At 42.5% G+C, this 21,430-nt stretch overlaps 2 protein-coding genes across 3 annotated transcripts in view; one reads left to right on the forward strand and one right to left on the reverse strand.

The window, feature by feature from the left end:
- Positions 1-1,008: 1,008 nt before the first annotated feature.
- On the reverse strand, positions 1,009-3,047 carry dlx5a (distal-less homeobox 5a). The gene is made up of 3 exons (XM_063184914.1): positions 2,580-3,047; positions 1,847-2,031; positions 1,009-1,620 (listed from the first exon to the last, which is right to left on the reverse strand). Exons 1-3 carry the CDS (start codon positions 2,938-2,940, stop codon positions 1,309-1,311), a joined length of 858 nt encoding a protein of 285 aa, XP_063040984.1. The 5' UTR covers positions 2,941-3,047; the 3' UTR covers positions 1,009-1,308.
- Positions 3,048-11,543: 8,496 nt separating this feature from the next.
- ago2 (argonaute RISC catalytic component 2) overlaps positions 11,544-21,430 on the forward strand; it is a 33,229-nt gene continuing 23,342 nt past the window's right edge. For both annotated transcript variants that reach the window (XM_063185799.1, XM_063185800.1), the window contains exons 1-6: positions 11,544-11,748; positions 15,177-15,366; positions 16,245-16,365; positions 16,526-16,707; positions 19,950-20,086; positions 20,589-20,723. In XM_063185799.1, the coding sequence (XP_063041869.1) occupies positions 11,718-11,748; positions 15,177-15,366; positions 16,245-16,365; positions 16,526-16,707; positions 19,950-20,086; positions 20,589-20,723 (796 nt within the window). In that variant the 5' untranslated portion in view covers positions 11,544-11,717. The remainder of the gene's footprint in view (positions 11,749-15,176; positions 15,367-16,244; positions 16,366-16,525; positions 16,708-19,949; positions 20,087-20,588; positions 20,724-21,430) is intronic.

The following is a 21,430-nucleotide window of genomic DNA, read 5'->3' on the forward strand; positions in this document are numbered from 1 at the left end:
TTCCTGGACACACACCGCCGCCATTATGTACACATTCAACTCAACCTCCAACACCCCGAGAGGACACGGAGAATGGAGAATCTCGTCTCACATTTATTTGGATAGCCAGATAAATGCTGAAACGGTTGTTTTTGTTCTTGTCATATGCATGGCTGCTTGTATACCGCGAGAAGAAGGCCAGGGTTAACGGTTCACATGTAGCCACACAACGTCCAGAGGATGTTCTAACGAGATGTTCTAATGTGGCTAGGAGGTGCGTGTCTCCATGTGTGTGTATGTGTGTGTTTGTGTGAGGGGGCTGTGGCCGGGAGTGGCAGAGCGCTGGAGCCGGTTTGCCCCCACAGGAATGCGGGCAGTCTCAGATCTCCGTGCCGCCCCTTCGCCTCCTCACTGCCATTCAAAGCGCCTAATTGTAAGGATAACAGAGAGGGAGCAAAGCTGCAGCCTGTCTTCCAGAGCGACAGCCATATTTTATCAAGAGAGGGAGCGGGGATCCAGATGTGGTTCGAGAAGCTTAACAAAAACATAAAGGAAGAATAGGGCGATAACATGACCTGCTGTTGCAAACCGTGTCCTGTACTGATGCCAGTGGTGCACAGTGACAATATTAATTATGGCCATTTCCATAGAAATAAAATACTGATAAAAAAATAAACTAAGAGGTTTAGTATACGGCCATGCTTTGTTGAAGCTTGAAATTGCTCAGTTCAGGAGAAGCTAAAATCTGTCAACAAGGAGGCATTATGAATGGCCCACAATGGTCAAATCTTTGCGCGTAAAATGCAATAAACGTCTTGTTGTAAATACTATTGCAAATAGCATTCAGTCTCCAAGGCTAGGCAATTCCATTAAATTGTTGTGAATACAAAACAAGATTGCTACACTGAATAAACAAATGTATTCCACAGAGAATACAGAGACATTCTTGTGCGTAAATTTGGCGACTTGTTGGAAATGTGTTTTGCGTAAAAGACAAATGTAAAAAAATATAACGTATCATAAGTCAACTGTTTATTTTTTTCTGTGTAGTCCTTGCAATATACAATTCCAATGCCACTTGGCTATACTGAAAAAAATATACAAGAAATGTTAAGTTAGTGTTGAGGTCAAAATTCAAGGCACCAAAAGTGTTTGGATTCCCAATGTCCGTTTAAAACATTTAATAAGTCTTCCAAATGCAATAAATTACATGCACACATTTACACATTTTACACGTTCTTCTATGACTGTCATATTAATACATTGCATATTCCTCAAAAAAGAATGTACACAGCAGTCCGATACAACAAAAAATATATGAGGGGGGTTTCAGTACAACGTTCCTGATCCAAGAACAAGCGAGTGCTGTAATGAGTTGGGCGTCTGCAGGTGTGAATTCATGTTAGCGCCGGAATACCAGGAGCTAGAGTTCTCCAAAAAACTTGAAGCCGCTGCATTAATGTTTTGCTGATTCTGGTGGTTGTGAGGCCTCGGCGGACCTTGCGAGTCCCATACTGCGGGGGACTGTGGCGAATTGCAGGCCATTGGGTCGCTGGAACTCGGGCTGTGATCCGGAGGAAGCTCCCCGTTCTTCATGATCTTTTTCATCTTGGAGCGCCGGTTCTGAAACCATATTTTTACCTGAGGAAAAAGACACGACAAACAAGGCACGGCAATTAGATATGGCTTCTGATTGGCATGAAATAATATCCACGTTGGTTATTAAATATTAATGGTGTTGATTAAAATATCCACTAACATCCATCAATGTCACAATGTAACCCGTTAGCACGCTTGCTTTAAATGTACGTTAAACGCATTGATGTCCTTAATCGAGCTCTGTTTCTGAAATGATGGGCATGCATACCTGTGTCTGAGTAAGACCGAGTGACGCGGCCAGCTCGGCTCTCTCGGGCAGCGCGAGGTACTGGGTGTTCTGGAACCGCCGCTGAAGAGCCGCGAGCTGAAAACTCGAATAGATGGTTCGTGGCTTTCGGACTTTCTTGGGTTTTCCATTGACCATCCGTACTTCCGGCTCTGCTACTTCTTTTTCTGTAAATAATGAAGATAATTGCATTTCATTTTTTGTCTTTTATAGAATTAGAAACCATCCCGGCACACTGCCATAGTTCTTCAATAATTAGGTCAGGAACATATTGAAGAGCACTACCATTTACAGACGTAACCAGCACAAAATGACACAAACGTTATAGGAAAAACAATTGCCTAGATTTTGTTTTGTAGGCCTACATCGCAAGTCCACTTGGTCCAAGTAACAGAATTTCATGGCAGGCTATTTTCAACACGGAAAAAGACTAGAATTTTCCAAGTGTTAGCACAGCACAAACTGAAACCTCACGGGCCTTATGTTTTTTTCAAAAAGTAGCCTAAAGCAAAACGCTTATATATAACAATAGCTTATCTTCACATCATGGGCTAAACGGGTTTATGTTAAGAATTACTTTTGCCCATTTCCCTGTTCATTTTTGCCTGCTGCATTATGCATAACATAATAAAAGCAACAACAATGAAAAAAATGAAAAGCAAAAAAATAATGACCATTATTATTGGGCCTATAATGATATTTGAACAGGACTCACCTTGTGGACTAGGTTGTGACTGGACTCGGCTGTATGCTCCTGCATATTGGTGGTAGGCAGCGCTGGTGTATGAGCTGTAATCGGGGTAAGACTTTGTCGAGTAATTTCCAGCCGATCCGTTAACACTGTGGTACTGGTACTGATATGCATTCAGGGGTTTTCCATAAGACGCTGAGTTGGGTGAACAATAGCCATGGTGAACTCCACCGGTGGCCGGACTGTAGTAGCCAGAATCCGTGGCTGTTGACTCGGGTAGGGTTGGAGATTCCTGAGACGGGTGGTGCATGGTCGAAATCTGAAAAGGGTTTTGAAAATCAGCAGTCTTGATGTTCGGAATCCTTCTGTCAAATACTCCAGTCATAATTCGAAGCGCGCAAAAATGCAGGGGAAGAAAAGTGTTTTGTCTTCCACGATCGGGGGTTTTCGAGATTCTATACTGTCATTGCGCGTACGTGCGTGGACGCTCCCTGTTGAAGACTACTGCGAGCCCCGCAGCAAAGACTTGGTTAAGTCCTAAATTACGCTCTTACGCGCTGTAGGGAGGACCTAGTTCCATTGGCCGAGGCGCGCGCACAGCATCTACACCCCACAGTCGTCTCTCCAGTTTGCACAAGCAGAAGTAATCATTGCTTGTCAGTATCTCACAGTTTGTTTACAAACAATCCATACAGACTCTTTGATGGACTTTACTCAAAACGGGAAATGCATTACGCACCAGTTGAAATGTGGATATTGATCATTTTTGAACTATATTCAACACACTTGGAAAGAAGATTTGCGATCATCGAATGAATTAGATATGTCGTTGTGGTGAACTGAAAGTATGCCTATATTGCAAATGTATAATTTCATTTCAGCACAAACTCTGGGAAACGATTTAGTAGACAATTGTCAAAGCATTTGTAATGTTTTTTTTCTATTAAGAGACTAATATAAGGTTTGTCCAAGAGAAAATTGTTAAGGTTGGGCTGTCACTGCAAATATTTTCAATTCACCTGAATTTAATAGTATACCATGATGGTTTTCATGACCTGAAAAGAGAAGAGAAGAGAAACAGGCCATACCTAGGCCTATATGGGCCCATTGTAGTCTGTTTAGATATTCGTGTGTTTTTAGAGAGTTTAATTCAAAGCAAATGCTAGTTTGAATTGTAGTCTGGAGTTTGCCTTTAGAGCATAGCCTAATCACTTTCATTCCAGTGGAGGAAATTTAAAATTAGCCTACCATGTGAAAAGCGCCAAAGTAGACCCTAACACAACGAACAGAGACAGTTTATAACCTGTCACATTTTCAGAGTTCATGTTCGAATATGTCTCCAATATTTAATGTGCCTTCTCTGCCTTCCCATACAGAAAAAGGATGGCCATCAGAGTATGCCATTGTCAAACGCACCCTTTCTTTCAATTAGCTGTGAAACAGCGCCGCCTCTTGGTGTAAATTGGAAGTTGGTGTTTGGTTTTGCATTCGAGTGGGTCAAAGGAACTTGCCACGTCCATCCCGTAGAGACTAATGTAAAACACGGGCCTTCTGCATTTAATAAATGGGCACTATGCAGAGAAAATAAGTGGTAGTTTAAATATAGCCAAATGAGAAGATCACGCATTAAATCCTGCCATTCAATTTAAATTGAGTGCTATCTCTTTCTATGCCGATTTGTCCTTTGGCATAGGCCTACTTGAAATGTTAGCCACTTTCTACGAATTCAAAAAAATCATCTGATAACTGAATGCACAAAAATGCTAATATGAATATGTTGTAATATTTGTAATATATAGCCTATTTAATTTTCACAGTAAACAAATGAAGTCTGCAAATGTATTGATACAGGTAGTTACAATACCACCCCCCTTTCCTAACAATATAGCCTACCAAATTCCCAGTCGATGTTGTAGGCTATAGCATAAAAAGCATGGGAAAATAATCACAGTAATTGCATTTAAATGCTTCCTTATCAGGCCTTAAGATAATGGTCCATTATTACATTTTGGTAGCACAGTCAATACGTCAGAAATGGCAGGGAACTTCTCTGCATTTTTTAGACACTAATATGAGCTAGTCAGTAAGTCAGTAAGTCAGTCAGCACTTGCACAACATTAATTGTCTATTGTAAATCATGTAAAGGTCAGAAAAGGGGAACAGAATACTAGGTACGACATTGCATACTACTTTTTTATTGCAATTATTTTGGAGAAATAATGCTGGACAATTTTCAATAAATGTAGGCTATTGTAAAATTACATTCTAAAAGTTGTCAGACACAGTCCAGCACAGGCTGATAGTATTGTCATGGATGTTATACCCTGTTGACTTTTGATTATAATACTTTAACCAAAAGGGGTCAGTCATGTGTTGTAGGTGCCCTCTATTTGGTTACTGTAGCTACTATAGTCTATATACTAATGCAGACATTTAGGGATCACTCTTGCATAGCACCATCAGTCAAGAGTACAGTTAGTTAAAGACCACTATGTCATTTTTTGGCATTTCATTCTGCTGCCCAACAAAGGCAAAGTTCAGTAAGTACGCCAAAGTTGAATCTGAGAAAAATGCTTCTAAAGCCTAGGTATAGGTTGGATATTGTAGTTAGGCCTACTGAAAATTTGACAAAGCACTGTCTCTAAAATGGGACACATTTGTACCATATGGCTTTGTCATAAGATAACACACTTGGGCACTCATATAATCTCGTATAATGAAGACCATTTTCAGTCTGAATTTAATTTTGATCAAATATGTATTTACTGCACTTTGACTTTGCTAGTTGCCTCGATGGATAATATCATTCCTCCAGTTGAGTGCCCAAGTGTAGGGGCAGCCATGTAAAGGAGATGGGCTTTACATCAGAGGGTTGCATGTTCGAATCCCACCCTTCCACTCCCTAACTCACTCAATTGGCTGAGGTACCCTTGAACAAGGCACCTAACCCCATACTGCTCCAGGGACTGTAACCAATACCTTGTACTGATAATACATGTAAGTCGCTTTGGATGAAAGTGTCAGCAAAGTGTAATGTAATACGTCTCATTTGAAGTGAGCTGACAACACTAAGGCACCGAAGCTTGCCAGGTGTCCACACAAACAGGCCCAAAAACTTGCACAGTCCGTCATGCAAATTTTGCAAGATGATGTTGGTTTATACTAATCTTTCTCAATGGGGGCTCTACAGCCCCCTGGCGGGCATTTGGGAGCCCCAGGGGGCGTTGAGAAGGATATAGCTGAGAGGGGGCTGTGCTTAGTTACCATTGGGGTGTATTAGTCTATTTTATTTACCACTGGTTTATACAGTTGGTTTTCATACAGTTCTGAGCTTGTGAAAGACACATGTGCCACATTTTGTCATTTCATTTCTGCTGTTGTCACCAAGGTCTTCAGCGCAGTCTACCACTCGGGGCTAGAACTTGTGACGAGAACAGGGTAAGGCACAGTGTACAGTTGCAACACTGATAGCATTGTCCTTCAAAGAGTAAAGAAGAGGACAATGCATTAAAAAGTAGCAAAAAAGTAAACAAAAGACCTCAAGGTGCAGTGTACAGTTGCAACACTGACAACATTGTCAAACACAAGGTAATAGAAGCAACATTAAATAATAGGAAGGTAACAAGGCAAGGAAGGTAACAAAGCAAATTTCATGTGAAGCTGCATAACATTAAAATCATATCGGGGGCCCTCGAGACAGAGATTCCCCTCCCCTGGTCTAGGCCGATACTTTGGCCACTATCGCATCTGTCTGAGGCTTTGGGAGGGAGGCTTGCTAACATTCTGTCACCAAATTGTGCCAGGAGCCAGCTGCCATCCACTACTCTCACATACTGCCTGACAGATTGGGTTTTTTTTACACTGGGCCTCAGCATGAATTGCTTTAACCCTCACATGAAAAAGATTAAACCTGCAAAGAGTCATTTGATGGCAAGCATTTCAAGTTTGTGCTAGTCTATTAGGCTATAGGTCATTATTATTTGGCACCTACAACATGCTGCTGCTGATCCGATGACTCTGTGCCTGCCTAGTCCTGACAGATCGTATATTATTATGATTCCTCGTGGTAGTTTTCCAGGGATATCTCATGTCGTACAGCAAGCAGGGACACGTTCCGTCATTGAGAGTATATAAGAAGCTCCCTCAATCTTTGTGTCATAATAAGAAAGGGCCTGAACATTCCCTTGAGTTGAAAATGGGTTACGAAATCCTGACGGTGCAGGAAGTATGTCAAAAGTGACTGTGGAGGCAGTAGGCCACGAGATCGGTATGTGTGCACTTGTGCACGATGACTTGGAATAATTGTGTGTGATCGTGCAGGCGAAGTGGGATGACGGAGGTATTACATGTGTACAAATAAGACTGTAGAGTATTTCATTTTAGGGTGTGAGAAAGTGAAAGTGTGAAAGCCCATTGGGAAACTCCAACTCCCATTGTCATTGTGACACAGCACTCCACAGCACACAAGTGAACACTGCACACTGCACACAACGAAGTTGCATAAATGCCTCACTAGTGCAAGGGGGCAGCCCTCAATGGCGCCCCTAGGCAGCAGTTTGGCGGGACGGTACCATGCTCAGGGTACCTCAGTCATGGAGGAAGATAGGGGAGAGCACTGCTTGATTACTCCCCCCACCAACCTGGCGGGTTGGGAGTCGAACAGGCAACCTTTGCAGTACAAGTCTGACGCCCTAACGGCTTACCTATGATATTTGCATTTGCATAATTTGTATTTACATAACTAATTCAGCAGTGTTGATTGAACACTTATAGCAGGGGTGTCAAACTCAAATTGACTGAGGGCCAAAATCAAAATCTGGAACAAAGTCGTGGGCCGAACTCAATATTAATAATAATAAAAAAAATAGACTAAAATTATGCGTACGTGCTTCATACTTCATACTCACGCACAAATTTCACACACACTCTTTCCCTGATAGTTCATGTGACACACCAAATGTTATGTTCAATTCTTGCACATTAATAGTGTATGTGGGCCAACTGTTTGAAATGATCATTTGAAATGATCTCACGGGCCGAATAAAAAGGCTCTGCGGGCCAGATTTGGCCCCGGGCCTGAGTTTGACATCCCTGCATAGGTGCCGTTTCCACGTAGCTGGATATTTTTATATGTGGATATTTTTTTCTCCTGGTTGCATTGGTTTTGCATTGGCTGAAACCCATTTGTTACAATGGAGGATTTATTTTTATCCACATGTTGCGTTTACACCTAACCAGGAGAAAAAAATACCCTGCTAAAAAAATATCCAGCTACGTGGAAATAGCACCTTAGAGAGTTCAATGTAACACCCATGGTTCAATTGGGACTCCACGTATCATCCCTCAGCTTGCAAGTGCATCACAGTGGGACAAACATCACTTACAATTAGAGGCTGGAACACACTGCAGCCTAATTTTTAAGTTTTTATGATGTGCACACACCCAGCTAACGTTTCAGCATTGCTATACCTTCTTCAGAGTCAATATTGACTCCGAAGAAGGTGTTGCAACACTGAAATGTAGAAACACTGACACGTTAGTTGGATGTTTGCACATCATAAAAACTTAAAAACTAAGCTGCAGTGTGCTCCAGCGCTCATGGTGTCAGTCCTACTCAAGTGGTGAATCAATATTGGTAAATTTACTGTTAAACGCACTGCTAAATGTACTGCCCATGTGGTTCTCAGCCTATACTAGTGTTTCTCAATGGGATGAGACCTAGGGAGACCTAGGGTGGCATTGAGAGGGATACCCAGTGGTGTAGTCTATGTAGTACGCGGGTATACAGAGTATACCCACTTCTAAATTTCAGGGATTTCAGTATACCCGCTTAAAATTGATTGATCCATTGTTTTGAATAGAACAAATATATACAGTATACCCACTTCAATAAATGCTCAAATATACAGTATACCCACCATAAGAACGTAGACTACACCACTGGGGATACCGTACAGCTGAGAGGAAATATTCTCAGTTACAATTAGGGGGCATTAGTCCATTTTATTTTTTAATACTAAGGGGGGTGTTGGCAGGTTTATGATGAGGACAAGGAGGAGTTGGCAGGCTTATGTTGAGGGTGGGGTGCGGGTGGGGGGTGTTGGGAGGCTTATGATGAGGTCAAGGGGGTGTTTGTTCAACAAAGGTTGAGAACCACTGGCCTATACGCACGTGAATCATGAGCCATGTATTGCTTTTGGGGCCAAAGGAAATGTTCAGACTTCAGGTCTCCCTCTGCTCTCCATGACAGCATTGACTCGCGAGTCATGAGATATCTGGGTCAACCAAATTCCACCATGAATTGCCAAGATGTAACAATAGCTGGCCTGTGTGTGTGTGTGTGTGTGTGTGTGTGTGTGTGTGTGTGTGTGTGTGTGTGTGTGTGTGTGTGTGTGTGTGTGTGTGTGTGTGTGTGTGTGTTTGGGAGGCTGCTGTCAACATTTGTGTACGGTATGTTTGTGACTGACTCTTTGTCTCTCTCTCTCTCTCTCTCTCTCTCTCTCTCTCTCTCTCTCTCTCTCTCTCTCTCTCTCTCTCTCCCTCTCTCTCTCTCCCAACACTAACTGTAATGTCTGTATGTCGGTGTTGTCTGGCGTCCCAAACACTTCTGGACCACAGTTGTTGTCCTGAGGACGTTGACATTTGAGCTTGAGTTAGGAATAAGTGCTGGACTCCCCATCACATCCAGTCAAGCTTTTTTAATTACCATATATGTAGAGTCGTTATCTGCATTAGATGTAGCCTACACTAATGGCAATTATACTTCTACTATTTATTGCACTTGGGTATACAGGTATACTTGGGATGGGTATACAGCAGCTTATACTATCAGTCATCATACAACAACTAGTCACAAATGTCAAACAGTTGCAGTCAGATAATTAAAAATATGAAAGGATTTTTTTTGCCAGCCTTACAGTCTACCATTCCCATATAGAATTCTGTTTTTATTACATTTTGCTGAACAGCTAATAATGTGAGAAATGGATGCATGTTACATGACCAGTGAAACATTTTTGTGTTTCTTCAAGCCAAATGTATCATTGTTTGCAGTTGACGTCATGTGTGCAAGATTGACTGGGTGACTGACAGGGTGACAATCTTCCTGCTTGTCTGAGATTATAGGGGCTAATTTGGCACACAGTTGTTAAGGTTTAATAAAACAAAACAGACACAAGGCCAACACAGATGTTTTGCTGTGAAGAAGGCAAGTGAAGAGTCTGTAAAATCCAACTGGGCAAATTGCAATTCTGAATATTTTAACAAAACATATCGAAAGTGCTACAATAGAATTTTTCATTACAGTAGATTGTGTACAATTGTGTACGGCCTATAGCTTCCTGGCTGGCTGGCGGTTGGGGCTGTCAGTGATGGAAGACAGTTCAGCATCCTGACTGCTTGGTGGATAGACCCAGTCGGCACCTCTAGTCCGCCCACCCAAAATGAGTGGGCGGAGTATTTGGAGGGGAAAACAGGGCAGCTTCAAATGAATGGCCGTGAATGGCAGCTGTCAGCAGGGAGATAGCAAACGTAATCTACCATCGCTATAATACTTCTACGAGGCGCGTTCTAAATGATAAGGTGTCTGTTCACTTTGTTGATGAAAAACAAATGATGATGTAAGCCCCTGTACCTTGGTTAACGTTTGTCCATAGTGACTTACAGGCCTAGCTTCACCCCTTTGGGATATCCCTTGCGAACAATAGCTGGCACTTCCGCTGGCACTTCCAACATCATCACTGTTCTGTGAAGGTTCGTAAGTGGGGTACAAGGGACAAATTCTGAACACATCATTACATTACATTACATTACATTACACCTACGCTTTCCTTTATTCAAAGTGATTATTATTTTTCAGGGCATTGGTTACAGTCCCTGGAGCTGTGTGGGGTTAGGTGCCTTGCTCAAGGGCACTTCAGCTATGGATGGAGATGTAGGGAGAGGTCAGGGGGGATTCGAACGGGCAACCCCCTAGATTGAAAGACCAACTCTCTAACCACTCGGCCAAAGATGGGGCATAATGGACTGCCTCGGTGCTGCCCCACGTCATCAACTAAAACACATGATCACATGTGATGTATGACAACCTCCGCCTTAATTTTCTATTGATAAAATGAACACAAAATGACCTGTGAGTAATTTTTGGATGCACTTTACAGAGGATACATGAGTCTTGATATGCCTCTGCTAACAGCTGCCATTCACTGCCATTCATTTGAAACTGCCCTGTTTTCCCATCCGAATAGTCCACCCGCTCATTTTGGGTGGGCGGACCAGAGGTGCCGACTGGGTCTATGAAAGGTGGATTTTCTTCTCAATGGTCGTCATTGGGGGACTGTTCTGTCAGAAGGTCAACCAAAAGAGTGAGGTGGGTTGTTTGAGTGCCATGCCAGAAGGCCAGGCCAGGAGAAATGAGATGACAGTGGAGGGGACGGTGCAGCCTGCTGTATAGAGTCTCTTGCACATCAGGGCAACTCAGCTGAAAGACGATGCCAATCTGTAAGGTCCCTGAACATTGTTATTATGTGTGCATGGCATGGCACAGAAAATGTCTAGATAATAGAGATACATTTACACAATGTGTTATGAAATATTCAAATGTAATTAATTCCATGTCGAAATAGCCTACTCATCAGCAAAATAATTATATTTTTGTTTTCTTTTTAATAAAAAGAATCCTTAATGAAATAAAATAAAATGTGTTTTGAAATACCGGTACATATGAAAATATAAAAATATATTAAAATATTTTAAAAATGTAACTAATGTGTGTTGTTTTCATGCAACCCACACACAAAAACACACAATAACTAGAGAACGCGTATAGCCGAGATATCTGATAGATTCTATGTATCAGAAGCATGTAACACAATAAATAAATAAACAATGTAACAGAATTGTAACACATCAACTTCCACCACTAGAGGCGTGCATTCGACTTTTATTTTGAAGATATTAGCCAGCAGCCGGCCATTTTAACAGGGGACAGGGGCAGGGATCAACAGCCTCTCGTGGTCGTGTATTTTAGTGCTTTAAACCTTTTGTCCCTGCCAAACTATATTGTTTTCAAGTTACTACTTACCAGCGCATGTGTTCCCATATCTATCAATAACTGTAGTAGAATAACTACAACTCAAGCGGTGCTGCAGGAAGACCTTCGAAATGTATCCGAGTGGAGCATCTGTGTCTGGGAGTAAGTAGCTAGCTCGCGAGCTAGCAAACATTTGCTTCCATATTTTCGTTAGCTAACATTAGCCGAGAAACAATAAGGCTTGTATGTCGTATATGCACAAAGTAAACACGAAAATGACACTTGCATTTGCAATATGACGTGTTGGCAAGTAAAAAAGTGTGTAATAGTTGTATTTGCAGGCAAGGTTTGGGTCTAGGTTTTGTTGCCACTGATGTGGCAAGCTATCGTCGGGTTGATATTGTGCTAACATTACTGAGCCCTCCAGCTAACTTACCTTGTTAGCTAATCTGTCTTCATTAGGCGGTAAATATTGCATACCTGGTTATGTCTTAACTTGACTGCCAGCATAACCCACCGTTAGGTTGAGCCATATCTCTAGTTAGGTCATAAACACAAGTGTGGTTTTGGAGATACGAAGGACTGTGATAGACATCTAAATCAACAACCTTAACAATACTTTGCTTGGTATGTTACTCGCTGTTAACTCAGTCGAGGCTGGTGTTTGGCAACAGACGAAATGCTGTGAATGCAGCGCTTAGGTGCTCTTCTTGTATTTAGAAGAGACGATAAAGCTAAGCGTTATTCCATCTGACTTATTAGCGAAGCAAGTGGTTTGGTTACAGCAATCTTATGATGTAACATTTGACACAAGCTAATTCAGGTACCTAGGTAGCTGCAGTATTTGGGTGACGAAAACACAGTTTAGAAGTTAGTCCATGTTTTGAACTGTGCATCAGGCCCACGTTGTTGGTTTTATTAAGCTTTCGAGTTGCGTTTTTTTTGCCTACTTGTAAAACTCCAATCTCACATTTAGGCTGGTTTATCGGGCTAGTATTTTACTGCCTCCTTGAAGAACACAAATGCCCACTGCTAATGTAGACCGCCAATAGTTTTGGAGAAAAGATGATCCAGAAAGGACAGACTCCTCTCTGAAGAATATCAGACATGTGTTGCGTCGTGAGCTTGTAATTCGGTGTTTGGGATAGTTGCAGAATAACCTGTTGATCATGGCACAAGTGTGATCAAGTGTTTCTAGTGTGTCAGAGTTATAGTTACTTGGGAAATAACTTGTTAACAGTTACTACCCCCCCCCCCCAGCATAACCATTTAACTTGGTTACAGTTACACAAGTCACATCTGATGCCCTTGTCACAGGGTCAATAGGGCTTGCCAATGTCCTCGGTTGCTCGTTTGGTTAAAGGCGTGGTAGAGAAAGCCAACTAGACTCACAGGTTTTTGGGTTGCCGCTGGGGTGGTTCTGTTGATAAGCCCTTTTTTCCAGGGGGTGGCGTTTCGGAATCTCTACTTGCATGTGTCTGCTAGGAGGCTGATAAGGACGGAGAGGGAGAGAGCATTACTGCTGTCAAATGGAACCGGCTCTGAAATTGTGTGATATACAAAAGTAGAAGATCCTGTGAATTGGCATCATCATCATCATCATATATTTCCTTATTGTGTGTGCCTAATTGTAATTTGGTTTAGTGTCGGGACAGTTGGTGTGGTTGGCTGTTGTTCTTCTCAGGCCCATCTGCATTGTGCACCTGTTATTCATCCCCCCACAGCTATTGTACACCTGGAGACTAGCAGGTGGTTAATGTCGGTATTCTTACAGTCATAATTGTTTTACAGATGGGCTGTACCTCGGCTTTTTAGTCTCTCTGACACGATGCGATCATAGGCTTATTTGGCAGAAATACAAAATGATCTACCAGTTTACTGTATCGAAGTGCTTCACAGGTACTAGGATTCTTAATGTTGGAAGACATCGATTTGTTGCATGTCCTTCCTCAAGTTTCCTTTGGGATAAATGCATTTAACTCCACCTTACTGGTAAGAGCACTGAAGTGCTGGCTACTCTCCATAGAATATCAGTAGCTACAAGCAACATTATTTAGTCTGAGTCATGGAGTCCTCCCAATTAGGCTGATTAAATGCAACAGCAGTTTGTTTAAGCATTTAGAGAAGTCAGACAAGCCTGTCAGACATGATCTCACTTAGAAATGACATTGTTGAATGTGTTTCTGGATACTGTATATCATGAGAGAAGCATGTTGTGTCTAGAAAAGAGAAGCATGTTTTATCTAGTCTGTTAGGTCATACCTGCGCTGCAGGGGAATTGTGCGTGCATGTGTGCGTGAGTAAGCAAGGGCATATTTGGGTATGCTAAAGCCAACTGTTAGCAAATGGCCTTGAACAGAGCTGGGGGTTCCTTAGCTGTGGGAGAATTCTGCTGTATATGTATGACATTCATAATGTCTAACTGTTTAAATCACACTTGAGTTTTTCTTTTACTCTGATGAAGACAGAAGTTGTATCGTCGAAACATGTCAGGTAAAAGATAAAACTTTTACATGTCTGAAGTAAAAGAAAAACTCAAGTGTGAATTCAGTTGTATGTTTGGAAGCTTCCCCACGATTTCCCCCTGCACTTTCCAAGACTTGATCCCCAGCATACATTAAGATTTTGTATTGTGAATGTAATTTCTAAAGGACTAACACTAGCCCACTAGTGTAGTGATTATCAAACTGAAGGTATTGCAAGTGGGCCTAATCATTTTGTTAAAAATCTAAAATCATATTTCTTGCGTAATGCTTTTGATTTATTGCTGTAGCGTTTTATTGTTTTGTTGGGTCAGAGGTGGCCCCTGAACGTTGTGAAAATTACAAGTGGTGTCTCCAATTTACCGACTTCCTCATTTGAGTGTGTTGGCGGTTTGGGGGCTGAGTGGTGGCGAGAAGCTGCCGTCTTGACCTTGGCTAAATGACCCATGTGATGAACATGTGATGTCTGGTCCTTAGACGTTGCAAACGTTTGACCTTGTTTGAAGTCTTGGTTGGCTTCATCAAGTTTTTGGCATTACATATACAGAAGGTGTGTATAGTGAAAGTGTTGGTTTAGATCACAGATAACCATTATTTGAATATAGGCTCATAAGAGGGTTTTTTTTAGCTGTTAACAGGCACACATGAAATGAAGATGAATTGAAGAATTTTTGCTGTCGTTCGAGACAACCAGATTTTAAATCTTGGTCATGTTCTATTTATATCTCTTAAGTTTAGTTTGGCAGTTTTCTTTCATAAACTTCACTTGAACTTTGTGGTAGTTAATTGATTGTGACAGGAAGGAATTTGTGATATTGTGGAAGAGTTTTGCTTGGCCATCTGCTGCGGCCAAGATCCTTTCATGGACATACTCAGTAACGTGTGTGTGTGTCTGTGTCTGTCTGTCTGTCTCTCTCTGTCTGTGTCTGCTTGCGTCTGAGTGTGTCTGTCTGTGAGGGGTGTGTGTGTGCACGCACGCACGCACGCACGCACGTTTCTCTCTCCTCTCAGCACCACCTCCTCCCCACCTGCACTTCCAGTATGTCCGTCTCCGTCCCCCCCAGCGGCTGGACAGTAATATGTGTGTGTTTCTCTCTCCCATTCTAGGCTCTCCCTCCCCGCCTCCGGCCCCACCCCCAGAGTATGTCTTCAAGCCCCCCTCGCGGCCGGACTTCGGCACCATGGGCCGCCCCATCAAGCTGCAGGCCAACTTCTTCGAGATGGAGATCCCCAAACTGGAGGTCTACCACTACGACATCGACATCAAGCCAGAGAAATGCCCTCGAAGAGTCAACCGGTAAGAGGCTCTACATACGTCAGGGGTGTCAAAAGCTGGGACGAAATCACAGGCCAAATTCTCAATATTTATTAGCTAAAAATGGACTCAAATTGGGCACTTAATACACCCAAAGGCGAATTTCACACACACACGCACTCACATGGTAGTTCACATATGCCTGCACACTGGCCAGGAGGACCACTCATATTCCTGTGACACACCAAATTTGGTCATATTGCCATAAATGCAAAGGTGTAGGTTTGGCTCGAAAAGTGGTGGGGACATTTCAATGGCAAATTGTCCGGTTATGCTGTTTTCACATTGTATTTGTGAAAATGTGGTGGGGACAAGCTAGGTTTATCTCAAAAGTCATGTCCCCACCATCCCCCCCTAAAATTACGCCCATGCATAAATGTATATATGTATGTGGGCCAACTGTATACAGTACACATTTGAAATGATCTCGTGGGCCAAATAAAATGACCCCGAATATCAGATTTGGCCCCCGGCCCCGAGTTTGGTATCCCTGACCTATGTCCTCAACATCCCCAATCTTGTGTTATGAGAGGCGGAGAGTTATTGCAGTAGAGTTGAACAAATGACAGCAGTTTTGAAAACATGAATTGTATCGTTAGAATAATGGCTCGTTCTGGAGCCCTGCTTTGGAGAAAAGCGTATTGTAAAAAGCAATGTAATGAAATGTAACCTGAGTCATTGGACCTTTTGACATGACCAGTTATTTTGAAAGTATGCTCTTGTTCATTTGTGTTTCTCTCTCTCTTCTCTCTCTCTCTCTCTCTCTCTCTCTCTCTCTCTCTCTCTCTCTCTCTCTCTCTCTCTCTCTCTCTCTCTCTCTCTCTCTCTCTCTCTCTCTCTTTTTATCTCTATCTCTCCAGTGAAATAGTGGCACACATGGTTCAGCACTTTAAAACACAGATCTTTGGAGACCGGAAGCCAGTCTACGACGGCAGGAAGAACCTCTACACAGCTATGCCATTGCCAATAGGAAGGGAAAAGGTTCGTCTTGAGTTTTTTTGTCTGTTTTTCCTATTTTGGACATTGAACATTCACTTAAAGAGGACTGGGTGTGAAAATGCCCTTAATTTCATATTACTTGCCTGAGTCACTGCCCACCCCACCTGCCCCGATTGACACATGATCCGTCCCCCATCCACAGGTGGAGTTGGAGGTGACCATCCCCGGGGAGGGCAAGGACCGGAGCTTCAAGGTGGCCATCAAGTGGGTGTCGTGCGTCAGCCTGCAGGCTCTCCACGAAGCGCTGACCGGACGCCTTCCCAGCATCCCCTTCGAGACCATCCAGGCCCTGGACGTGGTGATGAGACACCTGCCCTCCATGAAGTGAGTTCAAGCAAACAGAGTAGAGCAAGATGATTCAAGTCAGCCTAACCATAGCAACTTTTGGGGGACTTTTACCCATTGAAGATCCTGATTACAAAATGAAAAAATGACCTTTGAATTGTACTTTTGTGAGATATTGAATTAAACGTCTGTCGTCAATGTCTTCTTGCAACATCATCTTGAGGTCACAATCACAAGGGAGGGTGGGAGTTAGAATTTAGGAACCCAATATGACTATTTTCAGATATGAGTATTGCATTATCATCATTGTTATGTACTAGCATGAAACGGTGATGTACGAGATTGTGATCAGTATTCAGGGGTGCGTTTCTCAATAGCGGCATCTCTTAAGTTAGCAGCATACTTGATTGAAGTGCATTGGCAACCTACTAAGTTGTTTACTGACTAGCAGTGAAGCTTTTTTGTTGTATACAGGCTAGAGGTGGGTATTGGCAAAGGGTTTACTATTGAATGCACATCACTATACACATGCCACGGTGCGATTCTATCATGATGCTTTGCGATTCATGTACAAAATAAACCAGTGGCAATTTCGTCATTATAATAATATGTAAATCAATGCAGTATGTTGTGAAAATAATTATCGTGATACCTTTTCATGAATCGATGCAGTATATTGTGAAATTAAGTATTGCAGTGCATTGCAATGATGATTTTTTTTGCACACCCCTTGTGCAGGCAGTTTGCTTTCATTACTGCAAGTTCATTCCGTGAGTTGTGTCCCTATTCGCCTTGTCATACAGCTAGTAGCGCCTTCTGCCGAAAAAAAAAAGAGCTGTCAAATGTCCTGGAACGACCTGCGTGCATGAAAACATAAACAAAATCTTTTGCCTTAGTGCCTGGAAACATAAACAATATATTTTGCATTAGTCTGTCCTGACGATGGGAAAGCCAGTAATCACTGAGTTATGATCTCTGCAGATGCATCTGAACGCTCAAACTCATTATGAGGTGAAGTAGTCAAACCAAACCAGAGTAGCTTAAAAGACTGCCTTGGGCCTGCTGTTCTGCACTGCGTGCAGTCTGTACTGCTTTGTATAAGTGTGCTGCGGTGTGTCTGGATGGGCTTGCAGTATGAGTGGTACGTAGTGTACTGTAATGAATAAACTAAAAACAGCATAGGTGGTGCCTGTAAAATATTGCCCATAGGAAGTTGTTTCATGGCCGAATATCTTCAGGAGAGCTCCAAATGACACACAACATACAGGGGAAAGTAGAGCATGAGGTTCTAATCTGAGATCAAGGACCTGATGTCAAAAAAGGGTTTCTCTTTTAAGCAGTGTATGCAGTTGGAAGGCTGGCAGGTTTATGGTTGCATGGAGTGTAAGTATAGCTTGGTCTGATGATGGCCCTGCAGGTGGCTGAAACGTGTTGGCAGTGTTTTTTAATTGTGTAAGTTCAAACATGAACTAGCATTTATATTATATGCTGGTAATAGCCTTTGAATGTTGGTATCAGACAATTATTTCCCATATTGTGTACTGTATGTCTCAAGTGCTTGATTTGCAACTGAATGAGTACATGATCACGAGCCACTCAAGCCCATGGCATGCTTGAGCAGTGTTTTACCGCTATCTCCTTGATGCTAGACTATATTACTTGTTTGTACGAGCTGTTTCAGGATATTGATTGCCACATCTTTGTTCCAATTATGATTGGCGTTATATTTCCAACTGTTTAGTTTCGGTGAAGTAGTTAAGTAATGGAGTTAAATATCAGCACAACCATGGATTTCATTTTTCTTTGTCAAAAGTGTCTTCTTGAAGTACAAGGCAGATTTCAGCTCTGACAGGCGGCAGTTGCGATTATAAGCATTTTCTTGCATATCGGCCGTGGTCGGCCAGGAGATATAATTGTCCAGACTAGTATTTCTCAACGGGGGCTCTACAGCCCCCGGTGGCCATTAAAGGGCAACTCCTGCCAATTTCAATTTGCTGTTGTATTGCTCACGCTACCCTTAACTTGTCAGTACCCGGTGACGCCGCATTTTTTGGCTCAGCCCTTTCCGAGATATGAGCTATTCTAATGGGGGCAACTTTTGTTTACATTTCAAAAAAACATTTTTATTTATTCCCAAAAACATCCAAAAGGTTATGCAACATCAGCAGACAGCTATCAAACAGCGATCCCTTTTGGGAAAATATTTGAAGTAGGCCTATGCTCATTTTTTAAAAATGTAAACAAAAGTTGCCCCCATTAGAATAGCTCATATCTCGGAAAGGGCTGGGCTAAAAACTGCGGCGTCACCGGGTACTGACAAGTCAAGGGTAGCATGAGCAATACAACAGGTCATTGAAATTGGCAGGAGTTGCCCTTTAAGGAGACTGGGGGGCTTTTTAGTACTAAGGGCGGCGTTGGCTGTCTTATGATGAGGTCATGGGGGCGTTGGGAGGCTTATGATGAGGTCATGGGGGCATTGGGAGGCTTATGATGAGGCCAAGGGGGGCGTTTGTTCGCAAAAGGTTGAGAAACACTGGCCTAGACAAACTCGATCTTATCTGGCCCACTGCATCCTGTGGCTAAACTCTGCAGACATTTTACATTCTTGTCATCTGTGAAGGAAGGACAGACTTCCTATGCTTGGTGTCCTCTCTGAAGATTCTTTTTATTGTTTTTTTAACACCAGGCAAAGATCATTTAAGATGTGCCCTTTAAGATCATCATGTTGTGTGTAATATGACAACACTTCGCAATGTTTAGATGTCCACTTGCTGATAACTTAAACTGGAATGCCTAGAAGAACGCCCCTCATTTAGTCTTCATACATGCTCTTTTGGAGCATTCAGGCTGACCGAGAATCGTGCTGGTGCCCGTTCCTACACCTAATTGCGAAACGTTTTCATGCCACAAATGTTGCCGTTCGCAAACTGGAAAGTTGGTTCAAAATGCAAAGCGCAAATAGTTGTTTTTTCTCTGCAATCCGTGACGACAACATGGCCGTCAGCAGGTTCATCCGGGTAACAGTCAGGCGCGGAAAAAGTTCAGAGCCCGGAATGAACACTGGCGGTTCGCAGATAAGCCCTTTAGTGCCTAACGCAACTAGTGCGGGCACCAGCACCGTTTTCATTCTGGTCGGCTTGAAAACCACCTTATAGAGTTCTAATGTTGAGTTAATTTACTCATGCTGCTGTATTTGTGTACATTTGGTGAATAAACACATTTTAATGGTTTCTCTCCCTCTCCCTCTCCCTCCACTACACCCTCCACCCCCTGCTCTGCAGTTACACCCCAGTGGGCCGTTCTTTCTTCACATCTTCAGAGGGCTGCTCCAACCCCCTGGGGGGCGGTAGAGAGGTCTGGTTCGGCTTCCACCAGTCCGTTAGGCCCTCCCTCTGGAAAATGATGCTCAACATTGACGGTGGGTTGGCTTGACTTCATCTGACTATATAATGTGATCTGTTACGGTTTTACAATAGAGCCAAGGCTAGGCAAATTGCCTTGGTGCCCCTCCAACTTCGCCAAACTGCAGGGGCCCCCAGATCAGCTGTCTAATCCCCATTCCAAGATTTGAGCCCCCCTAGCTAAATCAGCTCTGGGCCCCCAAATTGCTGAATCTGCCACTGTGTGCAATATAATTATATGGTTAGATTTGTAATAATTGTAGAGCAAATAAGCCAGGGATTGTATTGTATGTTTTGGAATGATTGTTGTAATTGAGATGTAATGGTACAGACAAATAATGGGCACATATAATATGGGGTGCTGTGAACAATTATGATTTCTTATTGTATTCTGGGAACTGTGGACATTTTTTTTCTTTCTTTATATCCATTGACACTGCTATTTGGGTGTGTGCTTGTGTGACAGCTTGTAAGTGTATATTTTGTGTCTCAACATGTGATGTTCTTACCCTATTTCAGTTTCCGCCACTGCTTTCTACAAAGCCCAGCCTGTAATTGAGTTCATGTGTGAAGTTCTGGATTTCAAAAGCATTGAGGAGCAACAGAAGCCCTTAACCGATTCCCAGAGAGTCAAGTTTACTAAGGAAATCAAAGGTAAGTAATGATTTGCCACAAACAAAACCTTGTGGTTCTGACCTGTCCGAGTGTTGTGTACATAACCCACTTGCCCGGGTTTACTCGGAGTCCAGCGGCAGCCTTACTTTTACTTCCCAACTCTACCACATCACTGTCGTAATCGTAACTTTCATATTCGTAATGAAGGCAAAGAAATGGGGCTCCCATGGACATGAAAAACTTGGAAAAGTTATAAATTAAAAATAATTTTCCAGTTCCAGGAAAAATTCTGGAAAATGATAATTTGCTTTGCTTGCTAAGTTTTTGAATAAGTGAAAATGTTTAAGAACCCTGAATGTAAAGCCTTTAGCATATATTTTTTAAAGTTACTGCCTAAGCAAAAATCTGTGGTGAACAGTATACTTGTGTCACCTTCAGTAAGAGTGGGCATGATGATGCGGCGCTACACTTGATTTGAAAGGGCGCTGAAAGGGCACTACACCTGATTTGTACCAAGTTGAATTGTGATTTGAATTTTGTCGTTGCAAATGCAAATTGCCATTCCTGAAAATGGCAGCTGTAATGGGACTTTATTGCATTATGACGGCCTTACTCTCTACAGGTATTTTAAACGTAAGATGGCCAATGGGTAAAAAGGGATACATGCTTACATTAATATGTTCGGTTACACTCTGAGTGTGAACTGATATAATACAAATAAAATGTGATATTAGGTGAGCTTACCT

This window comes from Engraulis encrasicolus, chromosome 20 (assembly GCF_034702125.1).
Source record: "Engraulis encrasicolus isolate BLACKSEA-1 chromosome 20, IST_EnEncr_1.0, whole genome shotgun sequence".
Taxonomy (NCBI): domain Eukaryota; kingdom Metazoa; phylum Chordata; class Actinopteri; order Clupeiformes; family Engraulidae; genus Engraulis; species Engraulis encrasicolus.

Coding starts and splice junctions, on each gene's coding strand:
- dlx5a (XM_063184914.1), bottom strand. CDS start 2,940: ATGACTGGAGTATTTGACAGAAGGATTCCGAACATCAAGACTGCTGAT. Junction 2,032..2,579: donor GTCACAACCTAGTCCACAAG/GTGAGTCCTGTT, acceptor CATTATTTACAG/AAAAAGAAGTAGCAGAGCCG. Junction 1,621..1,846: donor TCGGTCTTACTCAGACACAG/GTATGCATGCCC, acceptor CTTTTTCCTCAG/GTAAAAATATGGTTTCAGAA.